This window comes from Cyanistes caeruleus, chromosome 1, assembly GCF_971803275.1.
Source record: "Cyanistes caeruleus chromosome 1, bCyaCae1.hap1.1, whole genome shotgun sequence".
NCBI lineage: Eukaryota > Metazoa > Chordata > Aves > Passeriformes > Paridae > Cyanistes > Cyanistes caeruleus.
This window is the reverse complement of record NC_141701.1, coordinates 132833745-132857869: the sequence shown is the minus strand read 5'-3', so window position 1 is coordinate 132857869 and position 24125 is coordinate 132833745. Positions and strand designations below refer to the sequence as shown.

The 24125-nt window shown below is 36.9% G+C and overlaps 1 protein-coding gene across 50 annotated transcripts in view; it reads right to left on the bottom strand.

The window, feature by feature from the left end:
- SLC39A12 (solute carrier family 39 member 12) overlaps positions 1-21344 on the bottom strand; it is a 53909-nt gene extending 32565 nt beyond the window's left edge. For 7 of the 50 annotated variants that reach the window (XM_086859268.1, XM_086859321.1, XM_086859471.1 and 4 more), the window contains exons 1-4: positions 20961-21344; positions 19609-19678; positions 2864-3040; positions 1434-1786 (exon numbers count right to left, since the gene is read on the bottom strand). In XM_086859268.1, coding sequence (XP_086715394.1) covers positions 1434-1703 — 270 coding nt within the window. In that variant the 5' untranslated portion in view covers positions 1704-1786; positions 2864-3040; positions 19609-19678; positions 20961-21344. Of the gene's footprint in view, positions 1-1433; positions 1787-2863; positions 3041-3660; positions 3728-13453; positions 13782-19608; positions 19679-20323; positions 20736-20960 lie in introns of those variants that run through there. The other 43 variants (XM_086859285.1, XM_086859331.1, XM_086859388.1 and 40 more) reach the window with 23 other exon arrangements.
- Positions 21345-24125: the final 2781 nt, after the last annotated feature.

Here is a 24125-nt window from a genome sequence, read left to right as displayed (position 1 = left end):
CATGTGACTGAAAATGCCACATATCTCACAAAGGTTTCCTGCATAAAACCATGATCCTGTGGTGCTGGCACAATAACACTGACAGTGTAGGGTGAGTGCAGTGTTTCTGACACAGAGAGCAGATGACACTGAGGAGTACTGAAAATGGTGAAAGTCCTCAAAGTCTTCCTATAGAAAATTTCCAAGATGAAACCTGAACAGAGCAGCAGTACTGACCAAAGTAAGCCCCAGATAAGTTTCCCTTAGATTTTGTCCATCCAAGGACACAGTGGGCAAGCTCTCCAAAAATACATTACAAATACAAGAAAAACCATGCCACTCAAAAAGAAAAACAAAAAGGGCAAACAAAAACCTAGTCCCCTGTTTTGTGAAGTTTAGAAGAACTATATACCCAGGTTTAATACACTGTCAATTTTTCAGTCTGGGCACATATCTGATGCACATTTGTTGTCCATGTGTGAATAATCTCCTTCATAAAAAAATTATCCATTTAGGTAATGACAGGCACCTACAATATATATGTATGAAATTTCACATTTGGGCTTTTATGAAAAATGGAAACGTTTTTAGAAAGGGTCAATTGAGCAAGTGTCTGTCTACTGCAAAGGATAAAAAGATCCCCACTTCATTGGCTTGGCAGATTGCTGAGAACAGTACCTTGTAAAAACATTCACCTTTCAGACCATCTTCGTAAGTGCGGTATAAAGTGACACTGCTGTATGTAGGTCACTGAACAGTTCCAGAGCCACAGTAATGAAAGCCAAGGCTGACCAAGCCCTTTGTTGTCCCTTTCAGCTAAGTTGCTCAGTAACACTGTCCCTGTCCTTTCTTCATTGAATCAGGACTGAGTTCTGAAAATATTCTCAAGCAGACAACCAATCCCTCTGTGTAACTGTACCCTGGACTACTTCCAGTTTCAATTTGGATTTATTCATTCATTGTTCTGCTTTTCATTTTCCTTGACCTGAACTGCTTACAAAACCCTTCCCTTAATCTTGAATATTTCAGTGAAGTGGCACATAAATCTCAGACAATCCTGTCTGGGTTTTATTTTTATGAACTAAAATCTAGAACAACAAAAAAAGTGGCAGAAGTGGTCCCCAGTGTTTACCTGTCTTTCCACAGTGGAAATCCTGTGCCACAAATTCAAGCTCATGTTTTTATTGTTAGACCAGGTTTCAGAGGGAAAATTTTTATGGGAAAACAAACACTTGGGAACTTTAAAAGGAATGTCTGTCATGTTTGGAATATCTCTTCATGAGTCAAACAATAAATAATAATAATTCAAAATTAAACAAAGCAGGGCCAATTTTTTTTGCTCTAACAAGTGTTTTACATGTTTAGGTATTGTATTCAGGGCAGTATCACTCTAACAAATGTTAGAACTCACTGATGATCCTGTAAAGATATCCCTCATTAATTGAAGCACTAACCAGATTACAATCCTCTTGCATGCCATAAATCCGCTGTGGGCACTCAGCTCTCTCCAGTAACATTTTGACCAGTTCTCGTGAGTGGTTCATGTGGAGCTCAGTGTTTTCAGCTGAGAGAATGCGTAAAACTTCCACCAGAGAGCCTCTGCTGGGAGGATTGCTGCCATCCTGCCCATGCTCTTCCCCAGGCTGTCCTTCAGCAATGAGCACGCTGAATATGAAAGCAGAACATACCACCCCAAGAGCTGGATGCTTGGTCAGAAAACACATCTCCTCTTCCAGCAGTGCGTGACCTGCACTGAATGTTGGATTGTTGTTTGCACTTCACAGCTTAAACTGGAAACCTGAAGAATCTGAATGGTAAAGGGGAAAAAAAACCCAACCTTTTAATTAGTGCAAATGCAATATGTTCGAAAGGATTTATTAATTGGTCGGCTAAGCTGATTTGCAGTGACAAGCTGTTTTCTAACAACAGGGAGCCTGTAAGGGCTTTACAGCACAGAACAGCAGGAAACTAAGACAACCATGGCCTCAAAACTTCTTTAGAATTACCAACAAGAGGTTGTCTCAAAGTGCCCTTCCCTGCCTTAAAAATAGTCTATGGCTTTCATTTCAGTGTTATGTTATTGCATTCACTAATAATTATTTTCAGTAAGAATAGGAAAATACCATGGCTTTGACTTTCATTTCATCATGAAAACACATTTTTAGTAGCAAAAAAAACCCCCTGTAAATAAATATTTCTAGTCTAATCCTAATATGAATGTCCAGTAATTATGTTACATAGCAGTAACATAAAGCAGGTCACATTGTCAAAACACTTTACCAACATTACTAAAATACAGCTATACAGCACAAAAAAAAAAAGGAATAGGATGCACTTAAAAATCAGTGACCACTACTCAGATGGAAGAATTACAAAACTGAGGTTAAAATTTCATTCAAAGAACTCAGTGAATAAACAAGACAAACAAGCTTAACTTGTTAACTCTAGGTGCAAAAGACATTTTGTATCATAAAAGATTCTCTCTTGTCACAATCCTTCCTAATAAATCACTCCTTCTGCTTTAACAGTAATCTATCAAAGCATAAGCAATGTAAAAGAGTTTTGTTTCTGTTTTCCACAGAAGTTTTGATTTTATTAATGGGCAGTGACATACATATTCAGATAGTAAGCCACATATACATTCATCTTCTTTGAAATACAATGTGATACACGTGTCTTATTTTAAAGGAAACTCTTATAATAAAGTATTTAAAATTGAAAAAGAACTGTTGAATTCAAATGAGCATTTAGATACAAGTTAATATGTTTTTAGATATTAGGAAATCTTTTGGTGTTTAGATATATTTCACTGTTAGCAACTAAGAATATGAATTGTTGTTACAAGGACATTATAAGCATTTATTTCTAAATATTATTTTCTTACCTTCTGAAGGGAAAAAGAATGCTTGTGTATCTAGCTTTGTGGCCTTCTGAATCCTCAGAAGTATTTAGCTGCTGGAAGTCCAATGTTTTTAAAATTCCTTGATGGTGCTCTGGAAGCTGGAGAGGATTAGTTTATTGCTGCCTTGAAAAGTTTTCAGTTGCTATGGAGAGAGCTGCCCTTAAGGTAACAATGGAGGTGGATAGGAATTAGTACATGTTCTTCTTGTACTTGCAAGTTCTAAGCATTGCATTATTGAATTAATTTCACATATTCTGGTAGTTATGATTTTATGTAAATAGTGTATTTTAGAAGTACAAGTAGTGTAAAATCTACTAAAGAATGTATTTTGTTATGATGGATAATATATAATTTTATAGCACTTATAATTTTCTCTGTGTTACTAAATTATTTGACCAATTCTACAACAAACCTGAATTATTTTTTTTATTAATATATTACTACTTTCTGAAAATATAAGAACACAATAGAAATCTTTTCAAGCACATCCATAGAAAAATGATATTTTTTCTTTGCAAAACACCACCCATAGAAAACAGCCTCTTTCATCTCCACTTATGCTGTGTCACATTTGCACCAACTGAAAAAGCTGGGATAGCTCAGCCTGTGGTGAAAAAAAATGCCATCCACCCACTCAGATTTTCCAGAGGGACGCTGTTACAAAGTTGACATTTATATCACCACGCCATTACAATATTACTGCACTGGAAGTTAGTGAAAACTGTCACGACTGACAGATTTCTACAGAGACTGGTACACCAGTCACATCATTCTCCCACCTTCCAAACCTTCCGTGCTGTTATAAAGGATCTCAGCTGGCTCAACAAATCCTGTGAAGCAGTAAGCCTGTAGTAATACAAACATCATAATTCTCTTTAAAGCTAGATTAACAAAAAATCCTGGGTTCTAAAATGTCTGTAATGTCCTAAAAGGTGGTGAGCTCAAAGGGAACAGGCTTGTTTTAGCAAGACTGAGAACTGACAACTGATGTTGACTATAAAAGAATTCAACTGACAACCCCAGCTTGAGGGAAGTGTAAAATGTAAACAAATGTTCTCAGAAATACAAAGTACAATTACATGTTCAGATTCTTGCATGATGAAGGCTGACTATTTTAAAAATAAGTCCTACTTTTAAATATTCTTTTATTTTACTTCTCAATTTACAAAAAATATTTATCAAACTAACATTTCTAAATATATCATTTTATGTAAAAAAGAATTACAGAAATTTTTCATATAAATATTTTTATGAGAATGAATTGAAAAGCAGAAACACATGATAATATGTATTTCCTCTGGCTTTTATATAATTTGTACTGTCAAACAAAGCTAACCATGTCCAGATTTGTTCCACTAATAAAAATAATTCCTCAGATAATGGGGGAATAGCTTCCAGCATTTAATTCTGGGGATTGCTCAATCTCCAAACAAACATAGAATAGGTTTATCTGTATATAGTTTGATGTTTTGTGTATAAATACAAATTGAAACTAAGAATTCATTCCATCCACTTAAAGTGTACAAACAGAAGGTGAGTTGTTTCAGTTTACTGAGAAAAGCTAACATTTAAAAACACATTTGACGATTCACAACTATTGAAAACCTCTGAGAGATTTGCATAATAGTATTGGCTACAACTTAATTTAACATTTTTATTACAGAGAGAGATGGTAAAAAAAAGAAAATATTCAGTACATTGAAAAACAACAGATAATAATTGGTACAGGCTAATATGGTTGATCTCAAAGGAGAATTCACTTCCCTTTTTATGATTAAGTGTTGCAAACCTCTTCTGACTTGGAAATGAACTTCTCAGTGGTGGCAAAATCACTGACAGTGATGCAAGGCTCACCCTCTGCTTTTACCCTTGACACTGTGTTTTCAGTCATGCCACTGACATTAAAGAACTATTCTGTCTACACAGCACTTGGATTACTTCTTCTGAACTAACTTCTGGCATCAGCAGTTGCTAAGTCTTCAAACCCTTGTGCAGCAGCATTATTCCCCCACTACCTCCCCATCCTGAAGCTGTGCCAACTGATCAAATGGGACCACAATAATTACACAGCTGTGCAGTAACATGCCCATTAGAAATTTACTAAAAAATTACAGATGAAAGCAAATCACTTACACAGTTTAATATCTTATAAACTCCCAATGCACCTATCACTAATATTGTAACTCATGTGTTATGAGACTAACATTTTGACTCAGATTTTATGCATGAGTTTTGGAGAATTTTGATAAATGGGAAAAAAACTCCATGCACAATGCTCATAAGCCAGAGACTCTCTATTTACTGTAGAATGATAATATGCATGGAAGAAACAACCTCAAGAAGAACTGGAGAACGGGGATAACTCAGAGTGAAGTATATTCCCATTCTAATATAAAAACAGACTCTATAGCAAAACCAAAGGTAAGATGAATTTTGTGATTAAATGAACAAATTTTAAAAAACATTATTGCATTTTACATTTACTTACATACCTTGACATGTTAAAGCAAAGACCTGAGACCAGAAATTTTCAGAAAAAAAAAAAATCAGTATTTTAAAATTAATTTGAACAATTACCATACTGGGGAACTTGCAAGAAAGTAACTGACTGCTTTGTGCATGACCCAGGAAAAAAAGTAAAAGAAGAAATAAGATAAAAAGAGGAATGATAAAAATGTGAACATCTCAAAACTCTATTTCATTAACAAATTCATGATCCCAGACAACTGCATAGAACTTTCTTTCCACCCACAGATACAATCTTTTATGATTTAGAAAGCTCATAGAGTAATAACTTATGGTCTTAGTGAAAAAGGAGTGGAGGCAATTAAGAAATGGCATAACTAGACATAGAACATGAAGGAAGGCTTCTCTGGTTACAGAGGTTTATTTAGTTTGTTAATTTTCATTTTAAGCAAACCAGTAAGACTAACTGAAGCTTATCTGGTTTCTCCCACCTTCACAGCTGCTGTGAGAACTAAAACAAGTTGCCCATTCACAAATGCCATGGATAACTGCACTCTGCAATTTACTGGGTTTCAAACAGTTGGTGAATAAATTGCATAGGAATAGGAAAACTCTTTAGAGGACTCATTCTGAGATGGCAAGGGCATTTGCATGAGCCCTACCAACATGACAAATAGGTTTATTTTAGTTTTACAGTAGAATGGGAAAGGACGTAGGCATAATTTTTGCAAGACCCCTGCTGAACTTCACATCATACTGGGAAATACAGCTATATAGCTCTTATTTCCTCAATACTGTGTTACTTATTTTGTTGAACTAAGCAAATGCATTTTTTTCCTTTTTTACTAATTGCAGCAATTATGGCAAATAGAAGAGAATCTTCTGGCACTGCAGATTTCCTCCATGTTATTAATGTGATGTGTGCACATTGTATAATTACAGCCATAGGCAGCATATTGACATATGAAAGAACTATGTTTTGCATGTAATTTGTGTAGAATTTCAATACATGAAGTATCTTTGCCAATGTAATGCCAGGGTACTGTAATCAAAAATGTCAGTACTTTAAAATGACCACAGTCAATTAAGCTTTTTTGGCATCACATGCCAATCTTAACAATATCACCTATATTAAAGTTGCCAATGAATTAAAATAAATTAATATTATTGAAATTATCTGAGTTACATGTATTAGCACATACACACATATATATACACACCTGAAACAAATCTTGTTTTAGTTCAAGATTACAAAATTCACTTGTCAGCAGAAAGTTTTCAAAGAAATCTATTTACATTAAAGTAGAACAGCAAGAAAGAAAGAAGTTATAGATTACTATACACTCTGAGCCAGCAAACCTTCTTACATTTTAAGAATTATACCTCCAGAGGTGCCTTTTCACTTTTTTTCAATATTGCAGAATTAAGGTGACATTAATTGTCCTAAAATATTGCTGTCAGGAAAACTACTTTGAAATGAAAATGTTCATTTATATGGAAAGTGTGATCCAAAACTCAATTAATTGCCTCCATCTGACTACAGACTTCTCCCTAACACAATCTCTTTATTGCTAACTACCTGGTTGTGTTTAAAATAAAACAAGAGAAAAAACCCAAATACATTTGGATGTAGGGATAACCATCAAGACTATAGTAATTATTATCAAGAACTTGGTCAGAACAGGAGATATTAGTATCCTTGGTATGAAAAAAAGGAGGTTTTGTAAATATAGATACAATGTTGCTCATTTTTTTACATAGAGAATACATAGATTAAAAAAAAAAAAAATCGTTCTTGTGTTTATTATTCTTAGGAGCATTAGAAGCCTAACTTCTATGAAGGTATCTAAATATTAAAGTAGAGCTACTAGACCACTAACTCAGCTTCAGTTATCTGACTTCCTCTTGTACTAAAGGGATGCAGAAATCACTTTCTAAGCTTTTCACTGCTTATTGTATGGTTTTGTTCTGCAGCGTTATCAGACTGTTACGTATACTGTTTCTCTGTTGTTCATTTAGAATTCCAAAGAAATGGGGCTCAAAAACTGAGTTATCTTACTAAGAGTGTCTTACCCAGTCCAAAGCATTTACAGTCCAATCATGTACATTACACTATTAATTTAAATACCCCAAATGAAATATTGTGTAGTATTATAGAGAAATTGAGATAACAAGTGATTACTCTCGTTTTTTAAATTATGACTCAGTGTTCAGTTCTAAAGAAATTCTCACAATACGGAAGAGTCATTTCAGGCAAAAAAACCTGAGTTCTGAGAGATGACTGATGTTTCTCAAGGTCTTCTAGTCTACCCCCAAAAAAAATGAAAAATATAGGTTTCTGAATCATTAATAGAATCCAAAATGAGAGAAGTCAGTTTCTTTTCACCTCCTTGTCTTAAATTCAGTGTGTAAGTGGTACCAACAGTAAGAAGAGCTTAGAGAATATTTGAGTGATTAGATGGGCTTCAAGTAACAGATACTGAAGCAATAAAGGTGAAAAGAAAAAAAAAGGAAAATCCTAGAATGGAAGGACAATGAAAGAACCCGAATTGATAGAAAATAATTTAGCCAAATACAAATTTCATTGCATGACAATGATCTTACTTCTACCTTTATTAAAACTACTGACAAACCACTATCTCTCCCATATAACATGGTATATTCATTGTTCAAATGCTGGGTAACAAGAGTACTGAGAAGAGAGTTCATAATAAGAAATGTTTGTACTTTATGAAATAAACTTTTTCATTTTAAAAATAATTTAAAATAAAATGTTTCTTTCTGTATAACCATAGTTTGCCTGAATACCAGTATTCACAATAAATGCACATATGCAACAATTAGATTCTAAATTAAATGCTTGCTTTTTTCCTAGCCTATAAGAAACATACAGAAAATACAAAATTAACAACTATTTTAACTTTGAAAATACAGCTTGAGTTAAACACACCGTATATCATTGTAGAATTGTTCTGACAAATTTAGAGACAATTCCTTTTTTTATCATCAAGAGGACACACTGTTCATTCTGCTCATTGCTGGCCACAGAATTCTTTGTATCACTAGGTTCTAGAAAAGAATTTCTGTATGCATCTGTAGGTATCAACTATTAGTTCAATGGACAATCCACTTCTATTGGTTACTGTAGCCTTTAATTTGAATTAGGCTGTATATATTTTGGTGGGTCTACGGCAACTATAATTTTAGAAAATCCTGAAATGCTATCTTCAAAGCTATGCTAAAGATAAGCTCAGCTTAAAGCTAACAAATTGATTAAGATGAGGTAAAAAGAGCAAGAGCTAGAAATCCACACAAGTGTAAGTTACTTCTTAAAAAGCAAAACAGCAATCTGCAGCTCGCTGACAATTTGGTACCAATACCCTCTCTACAAAGATTTTTCAAGCCTTCCCTTCTGTTGAACAAAATCTTCCAAAAGTACAGAGATAGGATTTATCTTCTTCTTTGCTCCTAATCTCCTCTCTATAGATAAGGACAATAAAAAATCTGTTAAAAAAAAAAAAAAAAAAAAAAAAGAAAAAGAAAAAAATAATTCAGGCAGTCTTGAATTGCAGTCCATGCTAACTCTCTTCTAAGCAAGTGCTTGTACTTTGATATAGCAGTGAGCAAGCTCTCGTGTGCTACGGATTTATAGTGGAGGGTTCAATGTGAGTAGCTTGTGAACACTGAAAGCAGAAACTTTACTGGAGCTTAGGGTCTGCTACAAGCAGCTTATCTGTTTAGTGTGACATAAACCAAGCCTCCTGCAGCTCTGATTTTGCTGTAGTTCTTGTTCCTGCACTACCTTCCCCACACTTGGAAACAGATTTTGAAGTATACAAGAAGAAAGTTTATTCTAATCACCCTTTCCCCACCGCCTTTATTAAACATACACCAGCCCCACCCCCCGCCCCAGGAATTTGGAAAACCATAATTATAAAGTGTAATCTTAATTTTCACATTTTATTTAGATGAATTTAAAGTAATTAATTATCAAAAACTGGATATGCTTTCTTACATTTAACAATATACAATCTGCAACCCAGTGTGAGGTTCAAAGGAGCCAAGTAGAACAAGTCAATGGCTGGCACTCATAAGCTTGAAAAAGAAAGACTAAGTGGATTAGTATGCAGAGCATTAGGGCATTGAAGTAATTCTCAAAATTAACTCCCTACAAGGAGAGTTGGGGGATTTTTTTTAGCAGAATTTTATTTTTTAAAAAATTGTAATTTTTTGTGCAGAAATCTTAAAAAGAACTAAAGAGGAAACTGAGGCAATTTTATATAAGAGGAAGATAAAAACTCTTCATAAACCAGTGACAAAGTGAAGAAAAAGGGTAACGTAAGTCTGTATGTACTTTCAGATGGAGAATGGATAGATGCAATATATCGGTTTTCCTCCCCATCTTCTGAGTGATGACTCATTGTACTGTTTCTATGCTTGCTTTTGAGGGACATGGAACTCTTCTGCAAGTAAATTTTGCCAGTAAAAGCCAATAAATGACACTGATACATTGGCTGTCTTTATGAGTTTCTGTGTATGTATTAACTTCTGTTTGCTCTCTTACTGCAAGAAGGAATCTGAGATACACCTGTCAAAGACTACTGTCATTGAAAGAGGAAAATGCATGTGCATGAGAGGGAAAAATAGACCCTGTTCCCTTTTGTCATGCTCCTTCATGTTATCTCCTCTTTAACATATTGATAAAGCTGAATTAAATCTTTCAGAATGCAAATTTCTAGCTTTATGTCAACTAATCAATTCTTTAAAAATCTACAAACATTACAGTAAAACTGACACCCTTAACCTGCTTGCAACTCTTTGGTCTCTAATCTGAATATGATTTCCAAAAACATAGTTCCAAAAAGCCTTTTAATATATGCATGGAAACTATTAATTCTCTTTCACCTGTATTTTTTTTTAAAGAAAACACTTTGCAACCTTTATAATTCATACCTGAGTATAGTCTTAATTATCTTTTCTCTTTCTTTTATTTTCATTTCCCCCCCTCATTTAAAAAGGAGGGGTTTTTTTTCTTTTTTGCAGTGTGATCTCCTGAATAAGTGAGGCTAAAGCTGACAAGATCTGTGTGTGCATTTAAGTTGGGTATTATCTAAATTTGCAGCATATGGAAATATTTGGACTAGTCATCTTAGGATCCTTGTACAGTCATTGGAGACTGAGGCATTTTAGGAGGCAGTTTGTCAGGCCTACTCCACAACAAACTTTTGGATGAGAGGAATTGTATAGTAGCCTCTGTAATTATAACACCCTTGACAGCTAAAAGAACCTTGAGCGATTGCCTTTGCTGTAGACATCTGTATTATTAATTACATTTGCCAGTTAAATCCTTCCCTGTCCCTGTATGAATTCCCTCATTCCTTTCACTCCAGTACATTATTACCAATTTTACTACTTCTAATATATCTGACAGAAGATCAAAAATCTCCAAGATTCCTGCAAGTTTTGTGCAAAAAAAAGGGCTAGAAAAAGCATTCTACTAATACCTACATGCAGGAAAGCTGCAGACATAGGACTCAGCTATAGACATGAAATAAACAAAAAGAAATGCTATGAAAACCATAAACCATGCTATTAAAAACAAATCCAAATAAAAGATCCAAAGCCATTGTACACAAACTTCTTCACTGCATCTGATACTTATTTAATTTATAAAGGCTTTCCAATATTTTTATATTCATAAAAAAGAATTCACTGATTGTAAGGCAGTATAATATAACAGGATGTTGACCACTAGAATGTAATGAAGCAATCCCTAATAAAATGCATCTGTAGAAGGAGTAATTTATGACCTCAGAAAAAAACCCCACGTCCATTTGCTAGCTGAGAACCAGATCTCATATCATTTGTTCAAAGAAAAATAAAAATTTTACAGGGTAGAAGGTTCAGGGATTTTTTTGTGAAGTGAAAAACCACAGTAATTCAAGTCCAGAACTTAGAAACTATGCATGAAAATAATTTTCTCTTATTAATGACAATAAATACTGGCATCAACATCATCAAGAAGACAGAAATAAGGGATTAACTCTGTTTTAACTTTTTTTTTAACTCTTTGAGCTACACTGTATTAAAGATTATAAAAGCAGACATCATGAAATCACCTCCTTGCTACACCATTTTACTACTGCTGCCCTCTGCTGCACGGAACAGTTTCCATGTGTCTTTTTTTCATACTAAGCTGGTGAATGACAAGTTTTAGAAGTACAAGTTCAAGTGCATATGCCAGATTGCTTTTGTTTATCCCTCTAACTTGCAATGAAGTTTATTTGGCAGCAAAGGAATGTGAATTTTACAGTAGGACTCAAAATTGTCAAAGTAAATAAATGATTATTGAGGATGATATATGATACAATGAAGAAATATATTCTCAAATTTCTTTTGCAAAGTAGAATGACTTACTCCAAGAGATATTTTGACTCAATTAAACATGCTGCAATATCCATGACATTAATTTTAATGTCTTTTTAAATGTCATCTCTCAATGAATGTTATAAATGAGGAGGCAGTAAGAACAGAAGATCCAACACGAACAGTCTATGAACAGTACACAGTACAGTTTGTTTCCAACATTTTCTTACTCTTTTTTTTAAAATACATCCATCCATCTGTACATCTCAGAAGAAAGTGCTACTCTTCCATACCATACTCCCAACAATAACAAACCTATTTCCTGCAAAGATGTAATTTGCACTGCAGGGTAGCCCAGTTACATTGTGACGTAACACAGCTTTGAAAACACACCCTCAATTGGGTACACATCCAACTACTTATGCATTTAGGTAGTAAAAGGCATAGATAGATACGATGCTTGTCACAGACTCTTTAAAATAGCCTAAAAACGAAACATTTTTAGTTTTACAGCACAAACTGCTCAGCTTAGGCACATTGGTAACTTATCCATATTCACAAATTATGAGGCATGTTTTCTTCCTGTGCATTTTCTAAAACATCCATGGTTTTGTTGAAAACCCTGCAAAAATCCATGGCTTTTGTCCATTTTATTCTGTTTAATACGGCACAGTATTTTAAATTACCTTTTTACTGGAATAAGCAACAAGCTCGAAGGCAAACCGTATGAAGAAAAGGATGGAAAATGAAATCAAATTAATAACCCAGAGCAGAGGACCATAAGGGCTAAGAAAAGCTCTACTGGCCTTAAGCATTGTTTTACGTTGCTCAGCATTATAACACAGCAACAGAAAATGCTACTTAGACAGTGCATGCAAGCTCGACACTGTTTGGGGTCCATTCCCCTCACACCCAGCACAAGCAGCCATTAGAATGAGCTGTTAGAGAACACACCCATCACTGTTGCCTTTACTAAATGCTCATAAACATTTTCCACACATATAGTTAATCCATTTTTGCACTGCCTTTATAAGATCCTCTGCTAAAAAATTTTTGAAATTCCCTACCTCATGTGTAAAATAGGATTTTTTTTCATCCCTTTAAAATCCATTTCCTCTTAAATTTTCCTTACTAAGTTTTTAGCCTACTGTAAAATTCAATCAATGACAGTTCTGTATCCATTTCACAAACTTCCTGATTTTGTAAATATTACCAATATCTCTCATCATCTTTTTTCAGTCCAGATTTAGGTATTTTTTCTCTAGCTTCTCTCTCATAAGAGAGTTGTTCTAGCACTAAATAATTTTGCTTTCCTTTGTATCCAATCAAACCCCATGTTCTCCCCACTTCAAACAATACTCAAAATGTCAGTAGGACACTATACTCCTCATAGCTGAAATTGAATGTACTTACACTGGGTTTTTTAGCAGAACTCACAGAATCCTTTTTTTTCTCTCCTGTATTTCTAAGCCATTACTAATAAAAGGCATTTGATTTAGTTTATCACCTTAATATAATACAGATCCTGGAATCATACTTGTTTTGTAGGTCATCATAACATTGGTATGGATGCATAAAGACAGTAATCTGCAGCAGTTTTCACTGTTCTTCCACATGTTCTGCAAGATGCCTGGTTCTAAAAATCGAAAGAAAAACTTGTGTGCAGGTGGGGAGGAGGTCGATAAGATAGCGTCTCCTAAAATTTATGACTAGTGAGGATGAGGACAGGAAAACACCTACCTTTTTTCCCAAGAGTCCTGTTTCACAGCACGTGCTTTAAAAAAGAAATTACAAGGAACTGCCTCTTGCTGCTGACATGGGAGTAAGCTCTATAAATTCACCTGGTGACCGGTTAAGCATTTTACAGGAATTTACTCAAACTACAAATAAACGTTGCTTGGATTTACCAGATTTGCACATAAATGATGCATCCTGTATTCCTCAAGAAATCTTGTTTCTAAGCATTTTCTTTGTGTCCTGGGGCACTTTCTGTGTGAGCCCCTCCCAAGTGCTGTGCCTGATGCACCCCTGGACATGGTTGGCCCTTGGGCACTGCTGACTCATGTTTAACTTGCCATTGCTAACTTGTGAGCTAAATGGAATCCTTGTTGCTCTTAAGAAAATATCATGTCCCCATATTGAAACTATTATATTAAACTGCTTACTTTGAAGCTGTTTTCAAAGATATAATTTTCCTTTTATGTTACAGCCTTTCAGATTTCAGCTAGTTCTGTGTAAAGACAGGATACAGTCTGCTTTTGTTTTCTTTTGGCTTTTTCAGCAATACAGGCCATTTTCAACTGACAAGTCAATTGAAAACACCATTAGTCTAAATGAAAAAGAAATTAAACAGTCTAAATAGTGATTCATGTGAAACATGAATATATTGTCTTCATTTCTGTAGTGGCTGCTTTCAGGTGCTCTTAACACACCAGTGGTATACTATACAGGAATAATGTAGTGAGAGTATTTGTAAGCATGCTGTGCCAATAAAGGCTTGAGAAATGCTCCACAAATAAGGAAGTCACTGCCCAAGGAAGAGTAGAGCTGTTACCCATTGCACCAAGCGCCCAACAAAGCTTCTTTGATTAAGATTAGTCTAATACTCCCCAAGATCTCTGAGCCTGTACCTAAACAGAAACTGCCTAAATTAAGAAACGCTGGACATAACTACAAACACACCCCACCTTGTCAATCCTGGCTGATTCTGTTGGCTGGGGCTGCTAGGGCAATAGATCCACTATACTATTTCCAATATTAACATAATTCAGCAAAGAGCTGCAGTGGAGGGACCCAGTGTGAAGGAAGACTAGATAAACATACCAACTTCCTTTGGAGACTCAGGTGTTATTTGTCAGCATGACTTCAGGTGGTGCTTACAAGAGATAGGATAGTTGAACTGACAGGCTCTGACACTGGCAGCTGCAGAAGCAGCACTGCACACAAGAGCAGATGTGCCTTGTCACAGGGATTTGCATAGGTGTGACAATAAAGTCACATAAATAATATAATACACACTAGAACAGTGGCCATGCTACCACCACGAGGTAACACTGCTGGAAGGTCGTAACTTTGAGTGTATACACCAAGCCAGCCTTTGTTCTGTTAGCCTGCCTAAAACACAGTTTGCCTGTATAAAGACATTTGATGGTAGCTTCCTTTACAGTACTGCTGTTCTCAATCATCTGTAAGAGAAAATACTGTTGGTTTGGCCGTTAACTGAGAAAATACTTTGCTGTTTTGGATGCACAAGGGGTCACCACTGATGAAATTGTTAAGGTTCCATTCATCAAGAAAATGGGTTTTAGGTCTGATGTCTTCTTACAGCAGCTACAACATAGACTGCTCTGTAATAGCACACAATTCCAGTAGCTCAGAGGAATTGGGCCTTATTCAACTACAGGAAACTGAAGAGAACACTTGTGCACTTGGCCACATTCCAGAAGGTTTTATTTAAATATTCCTATCAAGTAAGCATTTTTGAATTTCAGTTTCTAGCTTTAGCTATAACTCAGATTGGGGACTCATCCAGGATACTGCCCAAGGCTGAGAATCTTAAACTGATATATAAAACACTAACCATAAGTGGTTAGTAAAGAATTCATTTAATTTTATAAGAATGGAGCTCCTAAATTGTGTATAGGCAGAGGACCATACATGAAACATTAAGGATAACAACAACACTATAAAAAGTATTATCAAGACAAAGAATTCATTAGTGTGATTACATATTATTGTATAAATATGGAAGACAGCTGCAACACTGTCTTCTTATAGTAAAACCTACCAAGCTTTCATTCTTAATATGGTAAATGAGCCAATTGAATATTCATGCACTCTTAACTTGTAGTGATTCCACAGTTCATTTGTTGGCTATGTGATTCGCAACATTTCCTTAAAAAATCCAGACTAGTAGAAAATGTCAAAGAAAACTAACAGACTGCAAATTTCCCTTCTTTACAGATTGTCTCTTATTCCCTATGCAGCAGTAAAGTACTGAAGATCCTGCTCAGATTTAAATTCATGTCCTTTTGAACAAGGAAAGCAACAGACTACAAGAAAAGTTTATTGTTTAGAGCTCTATGTTATTTGTAGATAGACTTTTTTTCTGATTCATCACCAGCCAGTTTAGAGAACTGGCTTTAAATTTTTTGCTTTAAAAGATGGCACTTTCAATTGTCCATAACTTACCTACTATAAAGATAAACTAAAGATTAAACAGCAAAGTCACTGAGCATTCCAAGTACTGCACCTGTAACTTTGCATAATGATTGTTTAATCCTGCCAATAATTCTTGATTATTTTCTTAATAGTTTCATATAAATTGTTAGATTAATGTTTAATATAGGAAAAATTAGCACTTCTAATAAAAATTTAAATGTACAAGTAGATAATATGTGATTTATACTACATAATTTGAAAATATTTCTATGTCCAGAAGTTATTCATCGGTGAAATAAGTCATTGTAGTTTGTTACCACAGCCTTTAACAATGTTTGTTTGAATAATAATGTATATGAATACAAGATAAAATCACTGAAACCTTTGCTGAATTTATAAGACCATAATGGACTTCCCTGACAAAATTTGCATAAGTGCAATTTATGCCATTCCAAAACTAATTTAAATACAGAAAATAGCTGATATTTGCCATGAAAAATCCATCACATGTCTCAAATTCCACTGAGACACTTTCTCAAGGAAAGAAAGAGAGAAACACATTGGCTAGAGGCTCACAAATGATTGGACTTGAATCCATCAATTCACCTCATGTATCATATTTCTGTAAGGCTCCAGTCCTGCCAGTTACTGCATGATATACAGCATACAGTATTTTCCTAGAGCAAGCAGAGCCTACACAGGAGCACAAATAAATCCAGTTTGCATTAGGCACAATAAACCCAGCTTACATTTTCAGCAGCAATGAGTTTCTAACAAATTTCTCAGGAAGCAGCTGTACAAGACTACAGGCTTGCTTACATGTAGCACTTTTATGTCAGTTTTGAAAGTGATATTTAAACTGGTTTCACTAAAACTGGAAAAAAAATATGTTAAAGTATAATTTGTTGTAATATAAAGAAACCTCAAATTTTTGATTTTAAACTGACTAAAAGTCAAGGTACATTTTAAGGAATATGAGTGTGTCCACAAGAAACACTCTCTGAATAACTGATAGGGTGGCTGAATGAATGGTGGTTGGAAGGCTGTTATCTTGAAAAGCATTATTAGTTGCCCTATCCTAAGTCTTTATAGGTTAAGTAACTGGCATTCCAAGCATCTTAAGATTTGAGGGACAAAGTATTTCTAGCATGTTGCACAGATAAACACAGTGCTGCAAGTTCCTTACTTAGCTACAAAGCAAGATTAAAGGTTATTTTTAATCTAAGTAAGAAGGAATAACAGACCAAGGAAAGAAATATTCCAAGAAATAAGAGATTACTGAAACAAAGCAGGTGTTACAAGAACAAAGCAGGGAGACAGTTTAATGTGTTTGTTGTTGATAGCAGAGGAAAAATATGTAATCTCTGTAAAATAATCAAAAGATATGGTAGAAGGATAGCTTGACATGAATTGACTCAGCTCTAAGTCTTACAATCTGGTCTCTGATCAAAAAAGGCAATTATCATGCTGTTTTCTGACCTTGTAATCTATTAATCACTTGTGTTATATAAATATGTATTTGAATACAAGCAAGTTGGCATAGCCCTACATACTGGCTAAGCATCTGAATCAATCTAAGTGGAATCATAGAACCACAGAATGATTTGGGCTTGAAGGAACATTCAAGATCTAGTTCCAGCTGCCCCATCATGAGCTCTAGATCAAGTGAACCACTCAGTATCTTCAGAATACCAAACATATGGATTTCTACTCATGTTCTGAGCTCTTACTAAAGCACTAATATGTAAGTTTTCAAGATAGTCTCCTAGTAAACAGAGCTGGAAAGCATCCCAGATGAAGTACATATCTGGCTTTTAGTGCTACAGAAAGTGTCTTTTTGCTAGTCAGTAAAATCTATCTCCATGAATGATTCCACATAAATAAGCAGGTCATATTTCAGGCTTGTTTTCAAATGCTGTAAAACCATTATATAAGCAAGCATGGAACTTGAATGAGTATTTTCTGCAGTTGAATATATTTGGCAATGTCTTACGAAAACATAAATTTTCTTTTCCAAGACAAAATAAAACATTGCTATTAACTGTCAGAATTCCTGACAAAGGAAAGCTAGCTGAGTATTTCAGACAGTAAAGAAACACTTTAAAGGAATCACCCCAGTGGATACATGTGAGAGAAAGAAATAACATTTCATAGCCCTCTGAGATACTCAGTGTAATATATATTTCATCCCTTCATGTCTTTGAAAGGACAATACACCAGCTTTTGTGAAAGCATGTCTGTTAAGCCCAGAAATAGGTTCCGTGCCTTTAAGACTGTCTGTTACTTAACAATGTTATTTCAAACACCAACAGAATAAGGAGGCAGTAGCTGAGAGTCATGTACTTTTTAGAAATATTTCAAACGTTTCACATATTTAAAAGATATGTCATAGAGTCATGTTTGATACTCAAGATTTTGAAGATTATTGTTTAACTGAGTGAAGCTCATTTCTTTTCAACTTTGTCACTGGTAACAACAAGAATTAGCAGAAGCACTACAGTGCCTCAAACAAGAAGTCCATGTATTGAATTGCTTTCTCTCTGACAGAGTCTAATAATGGACACTTAACAGGAGGGTACAAATAATCATATAATGAATCTTCATCACTATACCACCATGTTTCCTTCCAATTAAAAGGTTTAGGAACCTCCCGAGCCAGTGGTTAATCACATTTGGATAACTGCTCAAGGGGCCCTGTCAACCTGTTCTCCAGAAACATGGCAAATCCATTTCTGACAATAGGCCATCCTATGGCAAAGCTCCTGATTTTATAGGCTTCCATAATACTTACCCTTAGACACCTTGTCTTATAACTCCTAGTGCATTAACCTCATCACACTCTCTAACCCCATAACATTATTGCTAATTTTAGCTGTCACTGAACTTGTATTTTAGTTTGACTTTCATAGCACTAAATTTAGTTTCCATCTTATTATGTCATAGCTCAGCAGTGGAAAAATCTTCAGCAGATATCCATACTCAAGCTCTAGTTTTAGCGACCACAAAGACATCAGTAATGTATCATGTCAAGTAAAGGTACCACCACTACCTCTTTCTCCCAGGTGATTTAGGACTTCTTGAATAGGGTATGGTATATATTCTCCACATTTATTGGATCCTTGTAATAGAGCTGTTAGGCCTAATCTTCCAATACAAACCCCACATTTACTCTTTTATAAGCTATTATAGCTATCTCCTAATTATTTCTTTAATACTGTTTCTATCAGTCTACATTATAGAAAATTAAATTAGCCATCTTAAAGTACTCAGCAAACACAGCTTGTTTTAGAGACTGATGTAGTATTTGTGTCTTGCTATTCCTCTGGCACTGGTAATGTTTTCAAGAAGAGATTAAGCAATAGAGCAAACAGCAATTTCTAGTTCTTTCAGAACAACTTTTAGGGCACTTTTAAATTTTTTTTTTCTTAACATATGTAAAATTTGAGTAGAATGTAATTAATGTTACAGTGACCTTCACCCAGCATAATGCTAACAGGGCCTTGTGTTCTTAGGATGGATTAGCCTTCTGTGGTCAGCTTTTGCTCCAAAAGGCAGAGAAGACATGACATTTGCAGTCTACATGACTACATGTATACTACCCCATACAATAAATATAATTCATTGTGCAGATAACCAAATATCTTTGCTTCATTTGAAGTCTCTCAAACTGTTATAATCAATAACAGCAAATGGTTTAAAGAAACAACAAAAACAGAAATACTGTTTGCAATTACACCGATGGTCTCTGATCTGTCAAAACCATATTGCTTCTAATTGCAATTTCCATTTCACTTCCTCAGAAATCTGTAAAGAAATAAATGTACCTCATTAAAGTCTGAAAAAAAAACCCCATAAAAACAACACAATGGACATTTACAGAAATTCAAGTGATGCAGTCAGTGAAGTATCTTCATCCTGACATTATGACAGAAACGTTGGAAATAGAAGTGTCCATATTTATATCCCCAAGAGGGGTAAGACTGGTGTGTAAACAAGTTTCTGAAATTGAGCCAGGAGAATTCCTGTCAGTTCCATATCTCTAATGATAATAAGCTAATGTTCTTTGCATTTCTGTAGACTTTTCAATTTTAAGATTTAAAAGCAATTACCTGATCTTGATAATGCTTCTATGAGACAAACACACATTATCCCTTTATTAGCAAGGGAGATGGAGGCACAGAGTTTTTGATTTCCCATGTAATGAGCTGATTACCAGAACCACCAGTAAATCACTCACACATCCTTTCTCTCTGTTGCTAATATTGTTTAAACTGACCCTAACGTCGTGTATGATGACAAATGCCTATATGCAACACTGCATGGTCCTACAACACTTGTGAGAAGAGGGGAAAAAAGCTAGGAACAAAAGAGAAACTGAAGAAAATTACCATTATTCTACTAGTTCTGCTTCACTTACAAGTCAAACATAAGAAAAAAATATGTACATACAACCTAGAGCTAGAAAAATAGACAACAGGCTGGAGAGAGAAGACCAGGACATTCTCTCATTCGTCATCTAAAAAATTCACGATGTGTCTGAAGCCGTTTCCTCTCATCCCCAGGACAGCCCGTTCCCCTGGGCCCAGGCCGCGTCTCCCAGGGCCTCACGCGTCCCGCTGGGATCAGCCCGCGGGGCAGCGCAGCGCGCCGCTGCTGGGGCACGTCCCGGACACCTCGAGCAAGGGGGATCCGCCCCTGCCGGGCACAAACGCTCCCGGCCAGGGCTCAGCTGCTGCCCTTGGCTCCGGACAGCGGCAACCACGGCGGGCGAGGCCTGCGGGCCGGGGCCGGGCCAGCGCTACGGCTGCTCGCGCTCGCTAGATGGCGCCATCGGCTGCTACGGGGCGTGCGCCCCGGCCCCGGCCCCGGCCAAGGCCTCCATCGTGGCCGCTGCGCCCTCCCCTGCTCTCCCCCCTCCTCTTCTACCCTGTTCTTCCCTCCTCTGCCCTGCTCTCCTTACCCTCCCCTCCCCTTCCCTCTTACACCCTGCCCACCCCTCAGCTCCTGTGCCCTCTCCTCCACTACCATGGCCTCCCCTCCTCTGCCCTCGTCTACAGCTCTGCTGCCCTGCCTTCCTCTCCTGTACCTGCCTCACCGCTGTGCATTCCCGGCTCCCCGACAGACCCCGAACCCTACACAGCCCCGCTGGCTCCCGCAGCTCCCACAGAGGCACTAGGGGAGGCTTCCAGTGCGTGTAGGGCAGCGGGGCCGCTGCTGGCGGCGCGGCTCGGGGCGGGTGTGAGGTGCGGGCCTGCAGCCCCCGCCGGGCTGAGCCCCCGCGCCGGGAAGGGCTGCGGGACTTTCAGCCCGGGGCTTAATGAAAAGGACAGAAGAAGGTTCAGTGTCCCCTCGCTTTTGGGGCCCTGTTCCTTTGTTAGGTTTGGCCACATCGGGCGCTAGCGTGGCTGCCCTGGCAGAGGGAGAGGATGGCCAAGCCACCGAGTCACCCCGAGCTGGGAAGAGGAATCCCACAGTCCGGCCCTGGCACCGAGCGGGGCTGCGGATCTCTCCCAGCCTGAACACCCCACAAGCCCACAGTGACAACCATTGTCAGACTTGGAGGAACACACCAAACCTGTGTTCTTTCATTATGCGAGAGACACGCTCTCCAGTGGTCATTCTTCAGCCCAATAACCAGAGTAATGAGAGGCATCTAGAAATACTCCAGGATGAGGAGGATCCTTCAGTTGCTTTGCACTTCCAGGAGGAAACAATAAAAGCTTACTTGTCAGCAGGGCTTCGATGAAGCCCTGTCCTCAGTGCATGGGTCATGGAACATTGGCATGCCAATGCCAGCTTGTCATCTGAATGTCAGTGTGGGAAAAAAATTTCTCCATTTTGCAGCTTCTGTAGAAGTACCTGGAATCTGACTCAGACAATGTCTGGAATAATATAAACCGTTCAAGTTCTGTTTCTGTTTAAAAAGGGATCAAGTCATGAAGTTGAACAATTTTGTCTGAATATGTAGCAAAGTTATGAGCAAGAAATTACAAAGTTAGTAACAGCTGGGAATTGCAGAAACCCACTGGACAAAACTAATGTTCAGTTAGGAAAAAAAAGCTTGTTTGGTTGTGTGTCAGTGCTAAATGAGCATAAAACTATATCATATGTCAAATTTCAAATAATCTTTCTCAACCATAAAAATTTGCAAAATATTCTTAAGTGTTTAACAGAAGTGCTGAGATTATTACATGAAGACTTTACATTTAAATATATTTCTAAATGTATCTTCTAAACTTGTCTGTGGTAGATAGAAAGTTTGGGAAATGGAGTGAGTTTTCTCTTAGAGATCCTACAACTATATGACAAATTAAGTAACTGCAGTAACCAGTCCACTTTCCTTGATGTAAAAAGAGGTATTAAAATCTGTGGTGTAGTACTTTGATCTCCTTGTAACATTTCAGTTTTGAACTTAATACTAAAATCACTACCGGGGAAGAAAATTAGGGGGAGAGGAGAGGTGCTTGTTAAGAGAATGGTTCAAAGCTGCACCAAGCAAAGTTCAGACTGGACTTAGGAAGCATTTCTCTATCAAGAGAGGTGGTCAAACACTGGAAAAGATTTCATTGAGAAGTGGTCAGTGCCCCAAGCATTTATACCCAGTGTTTAAGAGGTATTTGAGCAATGGCCTTAACGACACACTTTTGTCAGACCTGAATTGTCAGGCAATTGGAATAGATGGTCATTGTAGGTACCTTCCAGTTGAAATAATCTAGTTTACTCTGCTCTGAAATAGAAAGGAAATAACCTAGATATTGGTGGTAATCATCACTGCCAGTAACTGGAAGCAATTGGCTGCTAAAAATTATCTTGGATGTATTTTGGAGGGTGAAAAGTGGAGTATTTGGTGTTCCTCTGAAAATGTTTTTAAAAAATAATTTTTGAGACAAAGTTTATAAAACTGGCAAGGTTTGCTAGAGTAAAGAGAATAAATTGAGGGAAAGAAGAAGAATGTAACAAAAAGTTAATTTTATAAGATCCTAAAATGGGTCAGTTTGGAAGGGACCCCTCTGCCATGGGCAGGTTCACCTTCCACAGACCAGGTTGCTCAAAGCTGCATCCAGTCAAACCTTGAACACTTCCAGGGATGGGGTGGTCCACGACTTTCTGGACAACCTGTTCCAGTGTCTCAACACACTCACAGTCAAGAATTTCTTCCTAACATCTAATTTAAATCTGCCCTTTTTAGGTGTTCCAGCCCCCTCACCATCTTGGTGGCCTCCTCTGGGCTTGGTTCAGCAGGTCCACGTCCTTCCTGTGCCAGTGACCCCAGAGCTGGATGCAGCACTCCAGGTGGGGTCTCACCAGTAGAGGGGGAGAGAATCACTCCCTCACTCTGCCACTTACACTTCTTTTGATACAGCCCAGGACATGCTTGGCTTTCTGAGTTGCAAGGGCAAATGGCCGGCTCATGTCCAGCTTCTTATCCACCAACCCCTAGTCCTTCTCACTAGGGCTGCTCTCAGTCCATTTTCTACCCAGATGTATCTGTGTATTTGTGCAAACAATTTGAAAATTATTTGTTAATACTGTTCAAATAATGAGCCTTTTCTGATCACTTTTTATCAGTGGAACATGGCATCATTTAAAACTATCAGGAAAAAAATAAAAATTCCTGTATAATTCATGAATGTTTCCTACATTGCATGAGGACAATGTTGGGTGGAGTGGCTGAGATATACAAGATATTAATGAGTAATGATATTTAAATGGTAGTGAAGATTTATCTATGACATTATGTATCTATGATGTAAGACTTATCTATGGTATTGTGAACAGAAATGGGGCTTACAGAAGTTAAAAGTAAATTCTGTCCAGCTGAACTAAAAATCGAACAATTCTTGGTAAACTGCAATTACCAGCTTAGCATCAAGATAATGAATACAGAAGGAAATGGATGGGAGAAATATAAACAGAATGTAGCCAAAGTAGGTGCAGTGGTTTTATGGCAGTCTGTGGAGAATGGAAGAGGGAACTTTTAGCAGCAGCACTCTGATGGGACTGAACAGTACTTTTATGCTCAGGTTTTCTACTTCAACTCTGTGTATCAGAGATGGAGAGAGAAGTGGCAGAGCCCTCATTTCTGATGCACAGCACAGCTTAACCTTCCTAAGGGTTCACTGGTGTGAACACATCAGTAGCTGCTCAGGCAAACAGTATGGGGTACATTAAACACAAAGATTGTATCAAGACTATGTGCAGACACACTTCACTGATTTTTCACCTGTCCTGGCACTAGGTTGGGAAGTGT